This window comes from Eufriesea mexicana, unplaced genomic scaffold, assembly GCF_001483705.2.
Source record: "Eufriesea mexicana isolate 0111107269 unplaced genomic scaffold, ASM148370v2 scaffold1653, whole genome shotgun sequence".
Taxonomy (NCBI): domain Eukaryota; kingdom Metazoa; phylum Arthropoda; class Insecta; order Hymenoptera; family Apidae; genus Eufriesea; species Eufriesea mexicana.
Genome location: NW_016909884.1, coordinates 2,752,190 through 2,776,321, shown reverse-complemented (window position 1 = coordinate 2,776,321; position 24,132 = coordinate 2,752,190). Strand labels below are relative to the sequence as shown.

The following is a 24,132-nucleotide window of genomic DNA, read 5'->3' as shown; positions in this document are numbered from 1 at the left end:
TGTGACGTGTTGTGAACACGTTCGGAGAACGAGACGTGACACGGGGAAGAGAATGTGAGGTGAAGAGCATCGTCGATGGACCAGAAGTATGATCAAAGGAGTCACTCGTTTCGTGTATTCGTCGTGTTTATCGTTGATGTTGAATAGAGGAAAAGAGAAGGAATGAGTTTATATAGAGTTCGGATCGGTGGATCGCACGATTCGTCCATAAATTCTATCGAGAAGGAAGATTCTCGTGAAGAGGCTAGTTAAAAGAATTTGTTTTCTTCCTAGTGGGCGCTATACAAGCTCGTGACCAGATTACTGAACAACTCGACAATATAGCAGATAAATGAGGTGAACAGCGAAAGCAAACGGTGGCGGCAGTGGGAAAACATTGGGTTTGAAAGGTATTACTAGCACGAAGACAGCCAATTGATCATTTTCGTCCATTTTTTTGTCGAAGGATTTCGATTTAAGGGAATGTGCAAGAATGAAAAGGGCTAGTCTTGTTCGATTTAAGCTTATCGGCAAGGCAACGCTGATGGAGGAAATTCGGTTGAAAGGAACCAAGCAACCTATATGGAGCTGTTCTTTCTTTTGAGAGTTACCGCAGGTGGAACCAGGAAGGTTTTGACGTTAACAGCAAATCGATTTGAAAGCTGGTCAAATTTCACATACGTATACATACACGCATACACTTCGTAGGAACCAGTCAAGAAAGGAAATTGAAAGAGAAAGTCAAAGAAAAAAAGAAAAAAAAAAAGGAAAAAGATAAAGAGAGAACGAAGTCACCCTCGATTGCGAATTCTATTATACACGTTACATGAATACAATTCTATCTACTACTTTGTCAATTTACTAAGGGAAAACAAGAAACAAAACAAAATACCTATTTTCCTCTAAAGACTTTTTTCACCTATCGTCTACGACTTCTTTGATAATAAAGAATCCGTGCGCGGCGTAGTCGCCGAGACGTAACAGCGTACTTATGGTAGAATACTTACACCTAAAAACGAATACAAAGAAAAAAAAATTAATAATAATAATATTAATAATAATACTTTAGAGTGCAGTCGATGTTACATAAATCGAAAGTAGGGATGAACGAAGGGCTCGATCTCTCGTTGCAGAACAATCCACGTGGTACACCATAAACATACACATTTACACATGTACACACACAGACATTAATGTTCGTACTCGACCATCGGCTTTTTTCCAAAACGAAAAAGCCAAAAAGAGACCAGGGTAAAAAAGAAACAAAGAAATAACACGAACGATCCATGTCAGATTTTTGACTGTCCCATCTCGTTGATACGTTCCATTCATTTATTATTGTACCAAGAGTTCGTTAATTTCTTTCATTAATTACCGAGCCCAGTGTATGTATGTATGTCAAGTCTATCTTTATCTCATTCGTCGATCAATTTTACAATTCCGAATCACTCATTGATACATATATGTGTACAATTATTCTGTTTCTCGAAAATTAGCAATTACGAATTAAGCTAACCGTCGTCGTTTTATCGATAAATTACCTATCTGGAGATATAACTACGCGTTCTAGATAACACGATCGAAGGTGCAGTTATACCAGAAAGAAATTAACGAATATTCCCTATATAGAGTGAAAGAAGCACGAACAACGTGCCGCATGTAGCACCTAGATCGAAGAAACATCCAGTTTATTGCTCGTCGAAAGTACACACTCCTTTCTTCAACCACTCTGGCCATGTTCTACTGTACCTGTACCAGTCTAGTGTCACCATACGTGCGAGGTCTTCGACGATATTGCACCTCTCAGCCCTTGCGTCGTCTATTTATCATCTACTTTACCATCACCTCTCTTGCCATCTATCATTTCTGTTCTTCATTTCTGAGCTTTCAATTTTCAAATGGGACGGTAGTCGAGGATCTTCTCCGAAGTAGCTCAGCATTTAATTTATCTGCTTCGATTCCTATTCCTTTTTCAGATTTTTCAATTCCCTCGGATCTTGTATTCCCTTTATCTCTTGCGCTTTCGACTTCCCTTCTTTGCCCCTAAAAATACCTCTGTTCTTGTATTCGCGTTATCTCCGTACACCTTATTCCCAAAGAACCGATAACTTACTGCGCTTCGCCACTCCTGCATCCCAAAGCAGTTTGCTCCTTCTTCAATTCCTCTTTAGTCAAGAGCAGATACTGGACAAAGCTTTATACAAGCCTCGACAGATGTAGATACCCCATCGTGCGAACTTTCCTTTCACCAGGAAAGTCCTACATCTTCCTTCTCCTTCTCCACCTAAAGTAATTCACAAATCAGTACTTTTCATCTTCTACCTCAACTTGGAATACGCCTGTCTGGAGACAAGGAAATGTACAATTCAAACCAGCGAAGTCTACGTGCTAGTACTTGGTATTATTCCATTACAACATCGATTTTCTTCGGAACAGTAGGAATTCCATAAGCGATTCGTGAAACCTGTCCTTCTACCTCATCCCATATCTTCGTCTAGATATGACGTCCCATTTGAAGACTCCATATCCAATTCCTTTCTCCATTTCCTGTGTAATCGTAGCTGCAAATAACGACGTACACCGGAAGACGTACGTGAAGGATACGTGCACATCAATGTCCGCATCTAGCTACATCGGTAACGAGACGGTCGATACGCCACCGTCAGTCCACACACCACATATACGTTTAACAGACCACCATGAATCGTCGTGTACCGCGCACGTGTGCCCGCAGGTGATTCGGGCTTGCTTGTACACACGAAACTCGTTGGGTTCCGTGATGCCTGATTAAAAGCACCGACGCGAAAGCTGATGATGTTTCACGAAAGCCAGGGATATCCTTAATTTCCTCTGGCTAGTTTTCTATCTCATTCTATCTCTGGCCTTCATCTTCAGCCACGATATATCTCTGATTTCGCTCCATCTTTATTACGAAAATTTCCTTTAATTGTTGTAGTTAATAGACGTTTTCGAACATTCTTCATCTCGATGACGTAGACTCTGAAAGATAACAACCTTGTGAGATAATTTTGAATAAAAAATTGTATCTTAGCGTTCGATTATTTCATTAGTCTAAGTGTCTTTTGGTTACCTGGGCATTGGATTTTAGAGTACAGAAGTAACAGTATTTGCGAAATTCGAGCCGGTGCTTTTAACCGGAAACAGCAATCGCGCTGATCGAGAAACCGACACGTCGCATGAAAGTTGTATCCCTCCTCTGAAGTAGTGGAGTCTGTATACTTTGTATATAACTGTACTAAACTGTTGAAGATATAAGAATGAATATTAATCAAGAGAGTTGTGCCTACATACATGCGCGAGACGGAGAAGGATTTGAAGCATTGAATCGCATGATCGAGCCTCATCGTTTCGTTTCGACGATCAAAGCAATTATATTCTCCAATTAGACGTTAACTCGACGGTATCTGTTGCAAAATTGCGTAAATCCCACGTAATCTTGCCCGTATAATTCGTATTATCGTGACCGCTCTAATTGTAACCATAACTTGTGCTACTTTTTGAAATATTTACCACGATACATGTTAAAATTCCCGATAAGGTATATACCGTGACACGTGCTCTAATCTTTAGCATAATACCAGTTTGGAAAAGGCGCTAATCGTGGAAAAATTCTATATGTTCTCACTAACAGTATTCTAATCTCTGTTTATGGGTCAGGCTTAGAAACCGATAAGGGGACACGTGACGCGATTCGCCAAGATAAAAGCACCAAATAACTCGTTCGCTGGGTAATTACTTGTAAGTCCTTTTTGTATCTATGAATCGCGGCTATTGCGGTGAATCTTACTTTCAAGCCGTCTGTTCGATTTCCAAGATATAGCCGGCTGAGCTAGCGGCGAGAACTTATTTCCATTTTAATATAATGCCCACTTAAATTCACATCGTCGTCAAGATTGCATTTGTCCGTGCTTCTTCTTTTAATTTCGCGATGACAATGAGCTACGGCAAGAATTGGAGAAGACGTTGTATTTGTCAAGTTAAAAAAGGAAAAGAAATAAGAAACAAAGCGAGAGGGAAAGAAAAATAACGAAACGATGAATGAAAGATACGATCCTGCGATCCTGGATGATCCTACGTCTATGAAGGCTGAGGATCGTCAGAATCTACTTACATGTAATACGTTTCTGTGAACGTAATAGAGAAGAAAAAATAGGGGAAGCGATCTCTCGTGCAGCGCACGCACTTCCCATCAGTATCCTCGATTCAAAGTTTTCTTATCTAATATACAGTCGTGTGTACAGGACCACCGACGGGAATCGTCGACGTTGATACGTCCCCGAGGCTTGTCAGATATCCCGCCTAATGGCCAACAATCCTCGAACTTGGTTCTAGTCGAAATTAATTAAACAGAGTATAAAGATAGCCGAGAAACGGCCGCGAATCGACACGGTGATTCGTCCGAAACAACAGCGACCAGATCAAGTTGGAGGAGATTTTTATCGGCAACAAAAGACCGATCGTATCTAATGTCATTGTATTGTTGTGTAATTTGTCAGATTTTATCGATCGTAACGTTCGCGTCCGCACAAAAGCGAACACGTATTAAAGAAATGGAACCGTTTACAGGAATCTCACGTGTGTCCCTCCTTGCCAGTCTAAACTCTCCTGTTTCACGGTTTTCAATTTTCTATCGAAACGCTTGCGACAGGCGTGACAGCAGCTCTGACAATCGCACCTAATCCGATCGAACGATTAAATCCCCGTGTCTGTCAGCGCGATAAACCTGCGATTTCCGCTTTGGCGCGTTCTAATTGGTGCTGGTGTACTGGATATATGTCGCACGACACCTGGGAGAATTTATTCGTGAATACAAATGTTTATTCCACCAAAAATGCATGTACGTTTTCAACTATATAACAGTCTTGTAAATTTAAAAGCGCTGAAAGAAGTGGAATTCGAATACCTGGAATATCAAATGCTCTATCCAATATTCGGATTACGTAGCGTATCCAATATCTACATGTTTCGGATAGCTGAAATAGCACTAGCGCAAGCATTTCAGTCACAATTGGTATCCAATTTTCAAAGTTATAAGTGACCCGATACATCCTGTAAATACGTTTGCACGCATACTTGGTTTAACAAATAATCATGCGAATTTTCACGCCTCGTTAAATACAGAGTAATCCAGAGTTCTCGTTCATCCTGTACATCATATAATTATCCAGTTTAATTCAGGAAAGTGCGTTAAGTACGTATAATATGCTATAGAATTGAAATACCTTAATGTATAGACGAAACGAGATTGGAGCTTTAAAAGAAATTGACAAATCATCTGATCTTATCTCCCACGTGTTGTCGATGTTAACGAGCGCCCATACACGCTTCGAAGTCCTCGAGCCCGCGATTCGGCTCGGCACTTCAGTCAATTAAACTCACTCTCGCGAGGGCCGAGTGCGGGCATCGTCGCCGAGAAATGCGGAACACCAAGCGGAGTACATACATAACTATGCTGTACTGTGGTAGGCACTCTCGGAATTTATGAGGAGGATCAGCGTATCAGTCGGGTCAAGGAGCCTCGTTTCTCTCTCTTTGACTTCGTCCTTGATTCCAATCTTTTACTGCCGTATATTACGATCATCTGTACGGTTTCTCTTATCTCTTATTATCTGTAGTTTCTTCCTTCGATTAAACCAAGTTTCGTCGTCTTCTGGTCTTTTTCATCAGCCTGGGTCAATTGGGCTTCATGGAAATCGATGCGTGCGAAGTTAAGCAATCCATGACGAATAGTTTGAAAGATTAACTCCGTATTCTGCAAGTATTCTTGGAATTATTCATGCGGATTTCTTCGAATTTTTAGGCTTAAAACGGAAGTAGCAGAAGTTGGGAAGCTCTAAGCGATGGAACGAATAAAAGGACTCCCGTGCTTTTGTCCGATCTATGTAAATATCGGACATCGGCCTCTTACCCGTTCGCTCTCCGTTCCTGACCCGATATTGCTCTTCCCCACTCCAGCGTCGCATAATTAATTTTTGTCCATCGATATTCCGCGTCTGTAACTCTTTTCAGCGGTGCCGAGAGTCGGGGGAGGAACGTTAATATCGCGCCTGGCTCTAGGTTATCGGTTTTCCTTAAAAACCAGATATGAAATATGAAGAATGTAACTGGTGATGCATATCCATTGCAGAAAGCCCTAGAAAATTTAGCAAAACTTATAGGGATTCGGCGATTACTTGCAAGTTAAATAAACATCCGTCTCATGATACCTTTTTCATTAGATCCCATATAATACTTCGTTTCTTTTCTTTTCCCTTTCTTCCTTTATGTTTTATTTCTCTCTGTTCAATTTCCTTAGTATTTAAATGATCCTATTGATAATTTCCCCCATCTCCTTTCAATCGAAATCTACGAAAAACAGATTCTTAATTAGCAAATGCTCCATAATCCGACTTAACGAACGATGAACGATCGCTAAGATTATCTTGACGATAGAAACTTAAAAGCCGATCTATCATTCGCCGTTGAGTTTCTAACGAAACGGAATTCTGCAGTTCCACGTAAGAACGTCGAGGTGCGCTGACGGACAATGACGCCGTAGAACAATATCAACTCCCTAGGTCATTTTCGCGGTAAGGACCGCTCACGTGTTAGTTCGCGAACCACGGTCACCTGCGAAGCGAATTACTTCGCTGGAAATAATTTTTCTCGCAGTAATTTTAACGATATATTTTCCTGATTCTCCTCCAACAGAAGTGAAAGTCACGTTTTTTCTTATCGATGAGACTCTCTCTTTCGTGTTGCGTATCGATACTTTCGGTACTGTTATCCTCATGCCACTTTATCGTTATATTCTCTCCTGTATAATTGAGAAATAAACAAGAATGCTTTTTTAAAAACAAGATAAACATTGACAAGTGATAAATGACAAATGATTCGTAAAACAATCAACAACCATACGGACTTACATTTTTTACGATAATGGCAGTAACTTCCGGTCGTTATGGCTGAACAAGAACAAAAAACGCACCTTAAAGACACGTATGTTAATTTTCGACGATATCTCGTAACACGAGGGCTAGAGGGAGTTCATCGAACGATCTAGTCGAGCGTTTCCTTTTTCAGCTTCTATCTTCGTCTAATGACTCTTTTTCGATTGATGTATCTTCGTACTTTTTACGCACGATGTAAACACACCTCTTTACGCAACAACCTTTTTTCATGCGTGTGATCTATTTGAAAGAAAAAAAGAATAAAAAAATAATTAAAAAAAATATGCGAACGCAAAACCGTCATACGTTTCTCAGAGTTTTGAGACATATACTAATGTACTTAAACCATCTGTGAGTCTGCCTCGTCTTTTATAAAGTTCTTGCTATATTCAACTGATGGTGGTATTTATTTCGTATTACCTCTCCACCTACGATTTAATAAACGATCTTTATAATAAACGAATTTATATTTAATTGTATTTTACCTGCTTGCATTCGAATGTTTATCAACTAGGTTACAATGGTATTAATCTTCCTTAATATTAGTAGTAATACAATACGGTCAGAGGAGACATCAGTCAATGCATTCAAACTAATATGTTACTTCACTGAATCCAGCATCGATCATGGTTATATGAAACGGTCTATTATTACGCGGCAAGTTTGAAGTACAGATAAAATATAAATGCAGTGACTGACCTAAAACCGAAATTCGTAAGTTATATCACAAAATTACGCGACTTGTGTAGAAATACAAAAAACTAATTTAATAATTTTTTCTTGAGAAACAAACTTTCTGGCTAGTATAACAAAAATACTACAAAATTTTAATTATTGTTTATTAATATTATCCGAATTATCCAAACCTATAATAAAACAGTTTAAAAGAAACGATGACGCATTATCATTTTTCAATAGCATTATAACAATATATTAATAAACTAACCATATGGTATCTATGATAACAGAAATGGACAACTATTTGTGAAGTAGATTTGACCGATAGTTAATCGTCAGACGTCAGTCGAATTGCGACCGTCGCCTAAGTCATTATGTGTCGTATACTGATTATCGTATCATAGTTTTATCTTGTTACAATCGCAACAAGACTGTATTTGGATGGTATATTCCAACAACTTTGCACACACAGTCGCATACGTCAAAAGTACATGCGCACCTACCAAACATCAAATTCGACGAGTTTCTTTCGTTGTAGCTGTAACGTTTCTCCGTGATCTAAGGTTATATTTCTCGTAAAAAAGAAAAAAGAAGAAAAATATATTAAAATAGTGTTAAATGATTAAATGGAATCTCTTCCGAAGTGAAAAGTAATCGTGAAAGCATTTATGTGAAAAAAATATAGGATACCAACGAGTACTCTGTTATGACACCGAAACAGTATTGAATATTTGATAAAAGTATTGATACATCGAATGAATTGTTCCTTTTGTACTTAATTAACATCGATCATTGAACAAGGCCTTTTCAGAGATTACATTTCTCAATTTTAAGGTTTTGAACATAACGAAGAAAGTTTTTATTCGCCGACGTTGTACACGTGTACCTGCGTTTGTGAAAGTTGATTAATTTTCACGAGAGAAAAAAGCTAAAAAACGGCGGCAGAAAGAGAAAAGATTCGTCAACAAGGTCATTTGACTTACTTAGACCCACTGTTGATGAATGACAAAAGACAAAATATGTTAAGCCAAAGGTTAAGTAATAGAAGGTTATTAGTTGACCTGCTTGCATTGATGTTTGGACTTGGTGCATGGATTGGTGTAAATGGTATCTATGTTCAACTGCCACTCCTTGTGAATAATGCCCCAGAAGAATGGAGACTTCCAGCACATATGGTTATGTTAGTACAATTTGCCAACTTGGGACCAATACTTTACACATTATATATAAAGTATGTACATTAAAAAAGATATTTTGAATATATAACACTCTATTAATTTTATATGAGAATACGTACATATACTATGTTTATGTTTTAGATATAGTAAATGGGCATGTGATAAATATATTACATATGTCCTGTTAGCAGCAGGAGCAATATCCACATTTGTATTAGCCTTTGTGTATAAGAAAACTACAGTAATATTTGGCAATGAGCATTCCACTGCTTTATTGTCACTTATGTTTGTAACTGCTGTTGTTGGATGTACAAGTTCAGTTCTCTTTATGCCATACATGAGGAACTACAGAGAAATTTATTTAGTGTCCTACCTTGTAGGAGAAGGACTTAGCGGATTTGTACCAAGTGTGGTAGCATTGATCCAAGGTGTTGGTGGAAATCCAGAATGCTTAAACAGTACTACAGAGAAGTCTACTAATGTAGAATTTACACCATATTACCCAGAACCTAGATTTTCAAGTCAGACCTTCTTCATTTTTATTGGTACTATGTTATTCTTATGTTATTTGTCCTTTTTGGCACTGAACAATTTATCTATTGCCATTGGAGAGCGTGTAAAGTATACAGGAAGAACACAAACAGTACCAACAGATACACGAGCACCTCCCAGTTATAAGACCAGTTCTGATTGGACAATGTCTAAACAAGTGTATTCATATTTATTAATTATGATGGCAGTGGTTTGTCTTCTAGGTAATGGTATGTTACCAAGTATTCAATCATATTCTTGTTTACCATATGGAAATGTTGCATATCATTTGACTGTTACGTTATCATCAATGGCTGGTCCATTGGCAATGTGCTTAGGTTTTGTTATTAAAACGCCAAAAATGAATTTTCTCACTGGTCTCACAATCATTCTTATAGCACTTTCTACTTTTGTTTGCTTCTTAGCTATTAAATCACCCACACCACCTTTACAATTCAGTTGGGTTGGTGAATTCCTAGTAGTTGTATCTTGGATATTAATTAATGGTTTGATAGGGTTTATAAAGTTGGGTATTACAACATTATTTAGACCTGATCCAGGCAGAGGTCTGTATTATACAGGTGTTGCAACTCAAGTTGGATCATTGTTAGGAGCAATAATTACATTTGTTTTAGTTAATCATGCAAAATTATTTCATTCTTATTCACCATGCTCATCAACTCTAGTAAATTGACATTTCATACACATATAGAAACAATTGGGAAAATAAAATATATTTCTTAACTTTTATTATTTATCACTACTGTGTATGGAAAAGCAGGGTTTAATTATTTTTAAAACTGACAGTATAAATTCAGGGAATAGAAGTAGTTGATTTATATACCTAGGGATTAGTTTAGTTTTTGTAATTTCAATATTACCTAAAAATATTAATTGCAACTTCAAAATTAAATTTTATATGTCACTAAAAACTGCTTGTACTATACTGCATATACTGCAATGTAAAAGAAGAAAGATAATTATAAATCAAATATTTCAAATGATTCAGAACAAATGAGTATAATACATTTTTATTTTAATTGTGAATTTCATTTAAGTAAACATATAAGACATAAATATACTTAAGAAATTGTTGATATGTTTAATCAAAATTATTTTATACATAAATAGATAAACATATTTATCAAAATACTAAATTCACAGTGTACAATTATAATATATTTATTGTAATACATTTGGATATCTTTCACTTTGAAGTACCATTGTTTCAATGAGTATTATAATAATCATTAATTTTGTTACAAAGATATCCAATTTTTAGTTTTATTGTGGTACATGACTGATCTAATAAAGGGGGATATTAAAATATACTTTATATACCTCAGAATTAATTATTATAGAGACAATTTTAAGAGGTATGAAGTCAAACTTCGTATTTTATCTGATAAACTTTATTGTCCAGATTAAAGAAGAGCTGAAGCAGACATCTCATGATTTCATCATATCAGTTTCTCTGACAAGAGTGTACCTAATACTGTAAAATTTTAACTAATTTTACTTTTTAAATGTAATTTTGTAAGCCACACATAATGTAAAGTGAGATAAATAGTGAAAGTTATTTTTTGTAATTATAATATTTGAAAAATTATCAAAACAATTAGGTGAGAATATCAATTGTTAAACAAGATTGTACGAATATTGAAAATACGAAATTATTGAATTTTTATTCTTTATTATGCAGGAATAAATACAAATTTAGTTTTTTTATATATAAAAAGCAGAATGACAGATATAACACAAGTTTCAGAGATATGTAATGGGAAAACTTATATTATTAAACATTTTCTCATAATGTTATTTGGCATATCTGCTTGGATTGGCATCAATGGAATATTTATACAAACACCAGTGCTTATCAATACTTCTCCTGAAGGTTGGGCATTACCAGCTTATCTAATATTAGTAATACAGGCTGCAAATTTTGGACCATTTCTTTATACAATCTTGCAATACTTTCAATGTAAGATAAATGAACCTTGGTGGATTCTCTGTTTGCTAGTATCAGGAACTGCTGCAATGGGATTTCTAAGTTTCTTTTATTCTGAGAAAACAATTATTGCTGATAATGAATACAGTTTGGTATTATTTATTTTAACATTTTTCAATGCTTTGGTAGGTTGCTTCAGTTCTGTATTGTTTATGCCACATCTTCGCAATTTTAATGAAAAATTTTTGACATCCTATTTCATAGGAGAAGGCTTAAGTGGTGTACTGCCAAGTATAGTTGCTTTAATACAAGGAATTGGAAATACTTCAAATTGTGCAATTCTTAAAAATAATACATGTATAGAATCTTCAGATTCTTTTGACTTAAATTTCTCTCCAAATGAATATTTTCTTTTCATTTTTATTATTTTATTTTTATCTTTGACTTCTTTTGCTATTTTAGAATATTCTCCAATTTTTCAAAATATAAAACAATGTCATAATTCTATCAGTACAGTATTTAGTAGGCAGCCAACAAATGCTACTCATGACAATTATCCTAATAATGTACAAAAGGTAAAACATTATTCATTAGGAGGAAATTCATTCTTCTGTGATGATAGCAAATATCTGTCTAAACATACACGAAATTATTTATTTACATTACTTGCTATTTTCTGCTTTTTGAGCAATGGTTTCTTTCCCAGTATACAATCTTATTCTTGCTTGCCATATGGAAGCATAGCATATAAATTATCAATTACTTTTGCTCAATTTGCAAATCCACTTGTATGTTTATTAGCATTCTGGTTAAAGATAACAAATATAAAAGTTATTAATTACTTATCTATAATATGCTTGATTATTGGAAGTTATGTTACATATTTAGCATTAATGTCTCCCTCCCCACCTTTACAAACAACGAATCTTGGCATTTTTTTAATTATTGTATCATGGACTCTCTTGACAGGATTTATTTCATATTTAAAGTTAATTATTGTATCAATATTTAGGAATACAGAGTTTCCCAATATACTTTTTTATGCAGGTATAATTATGCAAATAGGTTCTGCAAGTGGTGCAATACTTTCATTTATAATAATTAATTTTACAAATTATTTTGAAATATGTGATAGTTGCGTTTAAATAGATAAAGGTACTATCAATATAATATCTATATAATTGTTTTATATTTTATATATGCTGAATATTAATGATTATAACACTTTCATTGAGATACATACACAATTGATTTATGTGCAAAATTATAATAATTCGTTATTAAAATATCTTTAAAGAAGGAAAATAACATAATATATAAATATATATTTATACCAATATTTTTATAATTGTACATATGTACATGTTTGCATTTGTGAATGGACAGATATGGAAAAATGAATAAGACAAAGTATTTATACAAATTATAATGAATGCATGTGAAAAGAATTAGATGTAAAGATATAAATATCTAATCTTTTTTTTATCTTAAGTACTGCCTTCCAATATCATGTACTTAAGATGTATTTGTTATGTATATTCCACTCGTTTTGAATTACACCTTCATGAAAGATCATTATATTTATGTATTATAGTATCAGTTGTTTATAATATATAAAAACTGTTATTATTTTAAATAAATGTGTTTCAAAAATTATACAAATATGTTTTTTACTATCAAAAATGTTTAGAATTGTGTTTTAAGATTTAATGATTCTTAATTGACTTTAATGGATGTTATGTGAATGAGAAAAGGCTCTATTTTTTGTATTTGACGTAGGTAAATATTACATACACGTAACGTATTTGTATACAGTGATTTGTCATAAATTATAAGATAAATATAAAAGTACGTTTTGACTTGTCAATATATGTTGCCAGCCCTGTCTTGAGAGGTAGATGTGAAATGCATTAAAACGGAGGTCGTAAGTGAGTCATGCGCGTTCATGCAAGACTGCATCGTACAGGAGGACCAAAACGGTAAATAACGTCAGTAAAAAAACAACCGTTACGTTTATTTTTTCTTATTACAAGGTGAATCACTGGGACGTTTAACAGTCGATCGAATGATATTGTTTAAAAACGTAACGTTAAATATTGGCTCTTCTAACCTAAAATGTGCGATGAGGAACAAAATTACGCTCAAATTGAAACCGATCAGACCAAGTCGCAATTGTCTTTATTGGATCTTCCAATTGAGGTTCGTATAAGTAAATTTTGTATGTATTTGTATGTACATAAGTTCGATTAATGAAATAATAATCAAAAATACAAGTTAAGTATTTCCAAACAATTTAAACAATTAAAAAATTTGTTTCCAATAATAACACAAGAATATTATAACATATTCTATCGAACTTTTCCAATTATGAAAATACAAAGTTTACAAAACAAGTGATATGCTATATTGACTGTTTATAAACAATGAAGTAATTCTCTCTAACGCACAGTTTAATATCTCCGTTATAATAGTAATATTATGACTAATATAAGAAGAAAAATCTGTAAAACCAAAATACAAAAGTAAATAAACTAGTTTATTAGTGATCTGTAACGTACAGCTCAAAAATAAGTGGAACGTTACAAATATTTCTGGACATTACAATTCGCGGACGCCATTTTTAAATACCCATTTTGTACAGTATATTTAAAAATTCGATTTTGACGTTACTTACGAACGCAGTATTATATTTAAATATTTTTTTGCTAAAAGTTACATATGCATAATAAGTTATATAATAATTAATATTTTTATTGTTACATTTCAGATATTTCTTCATATCTGCTTATTCCTAGATACATCTACATTAGTACATGGCTTAAGTTTAGTATGCAAACAATTTCATCAAATTTTAAATGACAACTCACTATGGAAAATGAGGATTAGTAAAATTTGGCCAAATACTGGTTATCCAGTTTTGCCTCCTGGTTAGGTCAAATTGATAACACCTTGTGCCTTGCACGACCAATCATTCTATAAAGAAATAAAACACCATCTACTATTGTATCAAATAATTAGTATTACTTTATACTTTTCATAATGAAAGAAAATTAACTCAAAATGAAATTTTCACGCACAACTTTTCACAATAAAAAAAGTGGTTCACAAGTAATAATATTTTAATTAACAAAAAAAAGAATATACTTTATAAAAAATGTAATCTTATATTTAACTTTCTATTCAAAATATATTTTACATAATCATATTTACTAATATTATATATATCTTTCTCATTTATAAAAATATATTATTTTTTTTTTAAGCTGAAGATGATGAACTGTTTTGGAAATTATCATGTGTTGCTCTAGAAAAGCAAATATCATTATGGACAAAAGAAAATTCCATGGAAAAGTTATCACTTACCAATGTACAATACAGTACTATTGATGGTTTATTATTAATGCAGGTTAGTATATCTTGATTAATGTTTATTCAGTTCTGTCCTTTTATAAGTTTCATATATTAGTAATAATTTTCATACTAATAATGCAAATGTATACAGGATGGGAACATTTGTATATCAGGAGCTAGAGATCGAACTCTAGTATGTTGGAAACTTCCTACAGCAGAAAATGAGAAAGATAGTTACACATGTATAGAACTTGCACATAATGGATGGATTTGGGATCTAGCAGCAATAGATAATACAGTCTATAGTTGCAGCTGGGATCAAACTGTCAAAGCATGGACGCTAACTAACACTGGTCTTGTTCCCTTCAAAACTTATGACATGTACATAAGAACCAAGCTGGTCATTTTCTCTACTCTCGTGGGAAGGCCGAGCGAGGAAGACATGGAACCTTTGTTTTTAAGAAATATACAGTTAGACTAAAACGTACATTCAACAAAAATAGTATTAAATCGCAAACATTATTTTTTTAAGATTTCTCGATAAAAAAGCAATCAAGTAGAAAACTTTGCTCTCACTCGCTCTGCCAACAGTGGCTGTGCAAAATACTGTATTATGCTAACAAGTTACAATATTTTACAGAAATGTCAAATAATTTTTTAGGGCTATCTCAGGTGCTTTATTGTGCATCGCATCATGTCCAGATTTAGCTCTTTTTGCAACGGGATCATTTTGTAGAACTATTTTAGTATGTGATTCGAGATTAGATTATCAACCTATTATAGAGTACCAACCACATACAAGAGCCGTAATTAGTCTCGCCATGAGTTCTCATTTTATTTTATCTGCTAGTGAAGATAGAACAGTATGTATATGGGATCAAAGAGCGCGAAAAATTATGAAAAGTGTCACGGTAAAACTATTATGATCAAAGAGCTTTATAAAACAAATAGTCAAGTTTTAACCATTCTAAAGGATCATATTTTAGATTTCTCAGGAATCATTCCCTATGAGTATGTGTATCCAGCGAGATATGGTTTATGTAGGAGATGGTAATGCAAAATTACACGTACTTGATCCAAACAAAGGTTTTGAACCAGTCAAATATTATACTACTGAACATAAGAAAGGTATTAACGGTGTTCATCTTGCACCTGGATGTCTAATCACATGTTCTATGGATGAAACAGTTCGAATTTCCAGTCCTACCGACCCTCCACAACCTCTTACTACTTTAAAGTCTAATTATGGTGAAATAGCTAGTGTATGTAGTCTAAAGTAGTGTATAACATATTTTTATAAACATTATTTATATAAATTAAATTTTTTTAATTTTATAGACGGATTATTTAAATGATGTTCTTGCTGTTGCTGGAACAGAGGCAATTGAAATCTGGAGACCACAATCGCAAGTCCAGTGTGCATAAATATGTCAATAAATTAATTACTTCTATAATTACATTTGTGCGACTATAGTTAATTAATCAAACACCAAAAATTATTAAAATATATGTTACTGTAAATAGTACATCTTTCTACATTTAAAATTTAGCCGCTAAACAGGAGTGTAATCGTCGACTTGAAAGCCCTGAAGAAAACTTCGTTGGTTGTTCATTTCGAAATTGATTTCAAAAATTAATATCGTGAATTTTTAACAACTTAAATTAAGAAAAAAGAAAAAGATCCGAGTAATGTCGTATAACATAAAATAACATCAAATTAGAAAAAAATCCCTGAACTTTATACAAATCCAAATAGCAAGCCGATCGATGTCACTGTTGTCGCCGGAAGTGCTCGTCTGCTAAGTATCGAGAACGTTCAATTGTCTATCTACATGAATTATGCAAAAATGGAATATCGTGATAAAAAGATGTTAAATATTCATGTAATTACTCTAAACAATTAATCACGAGTTTTTTAATACGACCTAGCGAAAATTAACTAAAGAATCCTGGTGTCATACGCCGGTATCTTAATGCTTTCGTGGCGCGATGGTGGGGGTAACCGTGGGGAGCTTCCGTTTATCTGCGAGGTCAGAGAAGGCTGGCTGCGTTCAGTGGTGCTGTTGAAAAACACGATGAAAATGGCGTGGCAACCGCAAGAGGAAGGACTTCGACAAATTTTAGCGCTCCTGAAGGAGTCTCAGAGCCCGGATACGGCTACTCAACGAGCCGTGCAAGAAGTATCCTTTTTTATTCGTTCATAAATCGTTTAGTGCACCGAAAAAATGCGTTTGAGAGATTTTTGTTCCCGGTGAGTACACCCGCGACGCGGTAATGAAGTGAAGCGGGTAGGTCAATCAAGGGGCGTGCATTTCATCCCGGTACAAGTTGTTTCTGCTAAATAGGTTCGGAAATTTGTTAAAAAAATATGATAAGGAACCTCGACAAATTTCAAAACTATCGAAATGTTCTGTTAGGTGAAGGATGAGAAAATTGTTCGGCGCGCTTTTGCGCAGCCTGTCACGGATCCCCTTTTTTGTCGTTTACGGTTCGATTAAAAAGCTGTTAAGACATCTTATTGTAACAAATATGATTTCCTATAATCATATGAACCATTTCATAGTTGTTCATGTTATTTTCTACGAAATCGTTCTACGAGTAATATTAGAATTGGTAAGAGTAGGTCGACAGAAGTTCGCAGGTTTTTCTCGAATAACACGTGAGTTATACTCAAGCGCCAAGAAATATGTTAACGATACATGATCTCTGTCGCGGGGCGCGTCGGAAATGCCGTTACTGTCGGTGACGAGTTTGTTTTCTTGACGCTATAATCGATAAATCTTGTATATAGTTTCGCCCATAATATTAATTAAACAGGCCAGAAATGACATACACAAACGAATGTTGATAGAATGTATTTGCTCCTAATTATTATTGGCAGAAAATATACAGTTATAGAAACTTGAATTTTTTTTACTCTTTCCATACTATATTTGTTGTAATACACATACGTATACGCACACGTGTATATACATATATAAATATATATTTATATATTTGTATGTAGTGAGTTTGAATAAGAATCTTATGATTGAAGAAATGTTAAGTTTGTAATAAATTTGCCCTTATATGTGATGAAAAATAATGTTTTTCATATTGCTCATTGTAATTTGTTTCTTTATGTTAATGCACTCAATGTAAATAGAATATTTTTTGCATTTATTATATAATAACAAATACTATAATAAGTAATTACTAATTATATAAATATCTTTTTTTTTTGTGTAAAAATTTATTATATTTTTAATGTATATATTTTTCTACAAATTTTTCTTAACAATGTTTCTTAGAAATTGGAAGAATTAAACAAATTTCCAGACTTTAACAATTATCTTATTTTTGTTTTAACGAAACTCACATCACAGGGTATGTAGTCTAAGCTTAAGTTTTTGTACAAAATTTATTAATTTTTCTGCATAAAGATAGATATCTAACTTAATTATATATATATTTTTTTTAAGATGAACCTACGAGGTCTTTAAGTGGACTGATTTTGAAAAATAACATTAAAGCTCATTTTTATAAGTTTGTACCAGAAGTCACAAATTTCATCAAACAAGAATGTTTATCAGCAGTTGGAGATCCATCACCTCTGATTCGTGCAACTATTGGTATTTTAATAACTACCATTGCATCCAAAGGTATACTTGTTTATAAACAATAATAGCTATCAAATAATTTCATATTAATAAATTTTAATTTTAATAGGTGAATTAACTATGTGGCCAGAACTATTACCTGCACTTTGCCAAATGTTAGATTCGCAAGACTACAGTGTTTGTGAAGGTGCATTTGGTGCTCTTCAAAAGATCTGTGAAGATTCTGCAGATATATTAGATTCTGATGCTCTCAATCGACCATTAAATGTTTTAATTCCAAAGTTCCTGCAGTTTTTTAGACATTCAAGCCCTAAAATCAGATCACATGCTATCGCTTGTGTTAATCAATTCATTGTTAATCGTACACAGGCTCTGATGATTCATATAGATAGCTTCTTGGAGAATCTCTTCCACTTAGCTAATGATGAAGATCCTGAAGTTAGAAAAAATGTTTGCAGGTATGGTTATATTATTTCTTCTTTGTCAGACAGTGTTATGTATAATATAACATTTATGATCTTTCTTTTATAGAGCTTTGGTTATGTTACTTGAAGTTCGAATGGATAGATTAATACCACACATGCATAACATAATAGAATATATGTTAATGAGGACTCAGGATCCTGATGAAGGTGTGGCTTTAGAAGCTTGTGAATTTTGGCTTTCACTAGCTGAGCAGCCTATTTGTAAAGAAGCACTTGCACCACATTTACCCCGTTTGGTACCTGTATTGGTAGGTAGTCATATAAACTGTAAGGCTAACATAGTAGTAAATAAATATATTCATAACACACTTCTACAGGTAAGAAGTATGAAATACTCAGATATTGATGTAATACTTCTAAAAGGAGATGTAGAAGAAGATGAAATGATCCCAGATAGAGAAGAAGATATCAGACCAAGATTTCTCAAATCAAAATCACATCATTCACATCATGGTAGTATGAACAAACACGCAAATGAAAATGGAGGTTGTGATGAAGAAAACACGGATGCTGAAGATGGATGTGATGATGATTCAGCGCTTAGTGATTGGAGTTTAAGAAAATGTTCTGCTGCTGCTTTAGATATGTTAGCAAACGTATTTAGAGAAGAATTATTACCAGTTTTAGTGCCAATTTTAAAAGAAACACTTTTCCATCAAGATTGGGAAATCAAAGAGTCTGGAATACTAGCACTGGGAGCTATAGCAGAAGGTGTTTTTTCTAATAGCTTCAATACGTGAAATTATTTTAAATGCGTTTATATCGTAATTTAATGCATAATATACTGTTGCAGGTTGTATGAGTGGAATGATTCCACACTTATCAGAATTAATTCCATATTTAATTAGTTGCTTAAGTGACAAGAAAGCATTAGTTCGCGCCATTACTTGCTGGACATTAAGTCGTTATGCACATTGGGTTTGTGCGCAACCACACGATACACATTTAAAACCTTTAATGACTGAATTACTCAAACGAGTACTTGATGGCAATAAACGCGTTCAGGAAGCCGCATGTTCTGCTTTTGCAACGTTAGAAGAGGAAGCATGTACAGAATTAGTCCCTTACCTTGGATTTATTCTCGAGACGCTTGTTTTTGCTTTTGGTAAATATATACTACTACAAATGTATCGAGTTGAATGTCTACTTTTTTTTACTAATCACTTTTATTTATGTAGGTAAATATCAACATAAAAATCTTTTAATATTATATGATGCAATTGGTACACTTGCTGATTCAGTGGGGCATCATCTTAACAAACCAGATTACATTAACCTTCTTATGCCACCACTTATTAATAAGTGGAATGTACTGAAAGATGAAGATAAAGATCTTTTTCCATTGCTAGAATGTCTTTCCTCTGTTGCAACTGCATTACGATCTGGTTTTCTTCCTTATTGTGAACCTGTGTATAGGTAGGTTTGATTAATCTTGATCTTTTTTAAACATGATAATATATCTAAATTTATGTGTATTTTATATTTTAAATAGGCGGTGTGTGTCCCTCGTAGAACAGACCCTAAATCAACATATAGCAAATACACAAAGCCCAGAACAATTTGAGGCTCCTGACAAAGATTTTATGATCGTTGCATTAGATCTTCTTAGCGGTTTGGCAGAAGGATTGGATGATCATATGGAACGCTTAGTAATGAATAGCAATGTAATGCACTTATTGTATCAGTGTATGCAAGATGTTATGCCTGAAGTTAGACAGAGCAGTTTTGCCTTGTTAGGGGACCTTACAAAGGCCTGCTTCCAACATGTTCTGCAATGTATACGTAAGTATTTTAATTATCTGATTATATAGAAAATCTTACTGATATCTATCGCGTTTGTATGAATTCAGTATATTCATTTATCGATTTGATTTATAGCGGAATTTATGCCTATACTTGGACAAAATTTAAATCCTGAATTTATATCTGTATGTAATAATGCAACTTGGGCTATTGGTGAAATAGCTATAAAACTCGGTAAATTATTTTAAAGATGTAATCTATTCAAACATATTGCAAGTAAAATTCTTTAATAGTGTTTGTGTGTGTATGTATATATATATGTATATATATCTTTTTTGTAGGGTCTGATACAAGTGCATATATTCCATTAATTTTGACTCAGCTTATCGACATAATTAATAGACCAAATACGCCAAAAACACTATCAGAAAATACAGGTGAGTACCTGTGTATAATATTTTCAAACATATAGTTTTTTCTACACAGCATAGTATATGGAGCATACTTTTAAATGGTAGAGGGTAATGCATAGTTAAGTTTCATTTCTTTTCGGTACTATAATAATACAATTACATTACATTCACCTATATTTAGTAGAGGTAATACCTTTTCTTAGAAGTATGCTCTGCACATAAGGGGAAACTTTTCATTTAAGATATTGTAATTCACGTGTTCCATATACTGCAAATATTGTATAAACCTTTCCACGCAATTAGGATAACCGACGATTATTTAATGAGAAGTCTCCCAAAAAAAAAGTCCTCACATTAGATTCAGCATTCGGTGGCATTTAAGTTTAGGTGCATTTTCTGTAAATGACTTTATTGAAGGTAATAACCACACAGATTGACGACTTCTAGTGGTTTTATATAACCACGCTTGCACGTTTATGAGCGGGTTAAATTATTAGTATTTGTACATTGGACCTGATTTAGTGGTGTGCGATTGCCTGCAGGCTTTATATGGCTGTATTGCCATGAGAAATATACTGCAATTCAATATATTATGCTTGCATTTAAGCCCCAAATATTGTTTCGACGGTTCTTTAAATTGGCTTTTAAATTCACAAGGAAAAGTTTTAGTTTTTTGTTTCTTGGTTGTTCTTGTTTGTATTGACATTTATTGGTAGAGATCATATTCATATCGGTTTTTACAAATCATGGGCTCGCACGCTGCTATCTAATTTTCATTATTGTTTCAGCAGCTACAATAGCACGGTATTGCCTATGTTCATTGTCGGTATTTCATATGTTCACCTCTGTTCCCACTGTCTCTATTGATTGTTAATATTAAATTGATTATTATTAATTAAATGATTAATTATAAATTAATTGAAGTTTATAAACGACAACATATTCGCCTGAGTTGATCGTTGGTTCGCTATCAGTTTGTCTTATTGTTTGTGTTTCCGGTCACTTCACTACACTTCACTTGTCTACTTACCGAAATGAAATGAAACCGTAGCCATAACGATCGGTCGCCTAGGTTATGTGTGTCCCCACGACGTCGCCCCCATGTTACAGCAGTTTGTCCGACAGTGGTGTGTAAATTTCTTTATTATTATATTCTATTAATTATATTACCTTCTATTTTTATTAGCACTTTATTATTATATATTATTCCCGATTCTTCAGTAACATTGCATCAGGGGCTGCTAAGAACTTTTGTGCAAGAATATTGTAGCATTTATATTATACATGTATAGGAGCCCACATTGATTTTGTTTTTATATTATAATAAAAAATGTTATATTTTTTCTTCATCAACAGAGGTCCGGTTTATCTTAAGTATAACGTTAAACTTGCCCAATGGTTTTTTGCAGTATTAATAGTTTTTATATTTACTTTGTATATTCACCTTGGTTTTTTGCCACCATGCAAGTATGTTATAGGCTCTTAATTATTGCAGTTTGAAACTAGGGTAGGTTTACATTTGTCATGTTTTTTAGGTCTGTGTAATATTTTAGCCTATGTATTATTGCCTTGCATTTAAATTTAGAAACATATATCTCTTTTTTTTTTACATATACTTTTCAACTGTGTACAGGTAGTTTCAATCAGAAGTGTTCTTTTGCATGTTAACTATATCAGTATTGATATTGTCAAATACATTTTAGTTATCTTCTTGCTATCATAACTACTGCTAATGTTTCTTTATTCTGCAATTTCAAAATATGAAAACTTAAAGAGATGATGTCAAATGTAAACCACACCTTAATTAATAAAATTGTTCTAGTATGTTGATAATTATTTCAAAACATTAATTAAATGATTCTCATAGAGAATTTCTGTTGGGTGAGATATCATCAAAGAGATACAAAATTACAAAACATCTAATACAAAAACTATATCTTATCATATATTAGATTAGATAACAATTTTTATTTGTTGCATTTTTTTAAATCGATATCTCGGATTTTTAATTCTTGATTTTTAACATCAACAAATTATAAAACCAAAACGTAAGGAAGGTAAAGTTTGGTAAAAACACGAGACATTTAAATATAGGACTGGCCTTAAAGAAACCAACAATTTTGCCACATTAATTATAGCTATGAAAATTTATTCATATAACTTACATAACTTGTGGGAATGAATATTATCTCAAATGACTAGTTGTCATTTTTTGCCACAGTCATATTCTTATAAATGTAAACATCTTAATTGGAAAGAAGGTACATTTATCATTAATAGGTACATTTGTCAGTAGTAAGTGAAGCATCCAATAAATTTATCCTGCAAAAGTTAATATCTAACATAAATAAACATCAATATCATACTTAGCATATATCGTTAAATTATGATAAATATGCCTTCTTATATCGTTAGCATCATTTGCTTCATAATGTGTACATATACTTTATTAGGTGTACTTCTTTGAGGAGCATAAGAGATAATGAAGAAAAGGATTCGGCATTTAGAGGTATGTGTCAGATGATCACAGTAAATCCAGCAGGAGTTGTGCAAGATTTTATATTCTTCTGTGATGCTGTTGCATCGTGGGTCACGCCTAGAGAAGATCTTAAGGATATGTTCCAAAAGGTACTTCAGGATAAATTAATAATTCAAGCTATTTTCATTAATTATTTTATTTTTATTTTCTTTTAATACTACACAATCTATTCTCCTATAGATATTACATGGATTTAAAAATCAAGTTGGTGCGGAAAATTGGAAACGATTTTCAGATCAGTTCCCACCACAGCTCAGTGAACGACTCCATAATATGTATGGCGTCTGAGCAGGCCCGCCTAAATGCGGTGAGTTATATTCAAAATTCTCCGGAAAATTATAAAATTTTATATTTGTATCAATTACAGTAAATTCTGAACAGTCTTAAGCACCGAAAGTTAAGGATTAATTAAGTATATAATTCGTTTTGAAAGTATGTTAATGGGAGTTAATTGTATCTCTTTCAGAAGGCCGCTTTAAGGGGCAGGCCGAAAGGGGTTGGGCGGGAAACAGAACAATGGGTGGACAGGGTGGGTGGGTGAAACCACGGCCTCTTCTCATCAACATCGTTGTCGTTACCGTGTTATGGTCATCGTCAGGCTCTCGGGGGAATTAATACGCATTATTAGAGCTACAGTCAGCAAGCGATATAAACGAAAAATCGAAGTGAGAATGGAACGAAGAAAAATGAGAACGACAAATCAAATGTCATGGGCCGAAATGTAACGCGTGGGTGGGC

At 33.6% G+C, this 24,132-nt stretch overlaps 4 protein-coding genes and 1 long non-coding RNA gene across 7 annotated transcripts; 4 read left to right on the top strand and 1 right to left on the bottom strand.

The window, feature by feature from the left end:
• Positions 1 to 1,363: 1,363 nt before the first annotated feature.
• Positions 1,364 to 7,351, bottom strand: LOC108548951 (uncharacterized). 3 transcript variants are annotated; one of them, XR_001890299.1, is made up of 4 exons: positions 4,904 to 7,351; positions 3,788 to 4,787; positions 2,343 to 3,240; positions 1,364 to 2,263 (listed from the first exon to the last, which is right to left on the bottom strand). It is a non-coding gene; the product is annotated as an uncharacterized LOC108548951 (long non-coding RNA). The 3 variants fall into 3 exon arrangements; XR_001890300.1 differs by having other exon boundaries at positions 1,364 to 3,240; positions 4,904 to 6,133; positions 6,207 to 7,351; XR_001890298.1 differs by having other exon boundaries at positions 1,364 to 3,240.
• Positions 7,352 to 7,958: 607 nt separating this feature from the next.
• Positions 7,959 to 10,012, top strand: LOC108548873 (riboflavin transporter 2). The gene is made up of 2 exons (XM_017902004.1): positions 7,959 to 8,838; positions 8,927 to 10,012. The coding sequence occupies exons 1-2, from the start codon at positions 8,606 to 8,608 to the stop codon at positions 10,008 to 10,010; spliced, it is 1,317 nt and encodes a 438-aa protein (XP_017757493.1). The 5' UTR covers positions 7,959 to 8,605; the 3' UTR covers positions 10,011 to 10,012.
• A 1,019-nt stretch (positions 10,013 to 11,031) lies between these two features.
• On the top strand, positions 11,032 to 12,409 carry LOC108548912 (riboflavin transporter 2). The gene has a single exon (XM_017902050.1). It carries the CDS (start codon positions 11,060 to 11,062, stop codon positions 12,407 to 12,409), a length of 1,350 nt encoding a protein of 449 aa, XP_017757539.1. The 5' UTR covers positions 11,032 to 11,059.
• A 784-nt stretch (positions 12,410 to 13,193) lies between these two features.
• On the top strand, positions 13,194 to 16,069 carry LOC108548867 (F-box/WD repeat-containing protein 9). The gene is made up of 7 exons (XM_017901997.1): positions 13,194 to 13,463; positions 14,032 to 14,191; positions 14,528 to 14,670; positions 14,767 to 14,996; positions 15,277 to 15,526; positions 15,602 to 15,877; positions 15,954 to 16,069. Exons 1-7 carry the CDS (start codon positions 13,380 to 13,382, stop codon positions 16,038 to 16,040), a joined length of 1,230 nt encoding a protein of 409 aa, XP_017757486.1. The 5' UTR covers positions 13,194 to 13,379; the 3' UTR covers positions 16,041 to 16,069.
• A 585-nt stretch (positions 16,070 to 16,654) lies between these two features.
• Tnpo (transportin 1) lies at positions 16,655 to 24,000 on the top strand. The gene is made up of 15 exons (XM_017901952.1): positions 16,655 to 16,795; positions 17,906 to 17,981; positions 18,077 to 18,256; positions 18,324 to 18,672; positions 18,746 to 18,947; positions 19,017 to 19,410; positions 19,493 to 19,804; positions 19,878 to 20,115; positions 20,192 to 20,481; positions 20,578 to 20,676; positions 20,784 to 20,879; positions 21,907 to 21,982; positions 23,309 to 23,483; positions 23,575 to 23,701; positions 23,861 to 24,000. Exons 1-14 carry the CDS (start codon positions 16,691 to 16,693, stop codon positions 23,680 to 23,682), a joined length of 2,700 nt encoding a protein of 899 aa, XP_017757441.1. The 5' UTR covers positions 16,655 to 16,690; the 3' UTR covers positions 23,683 to 23,701; positions 23,861 to 24,000.
• Positions 24,001 to 24,132: the final 132 nt, after the last annotated feature.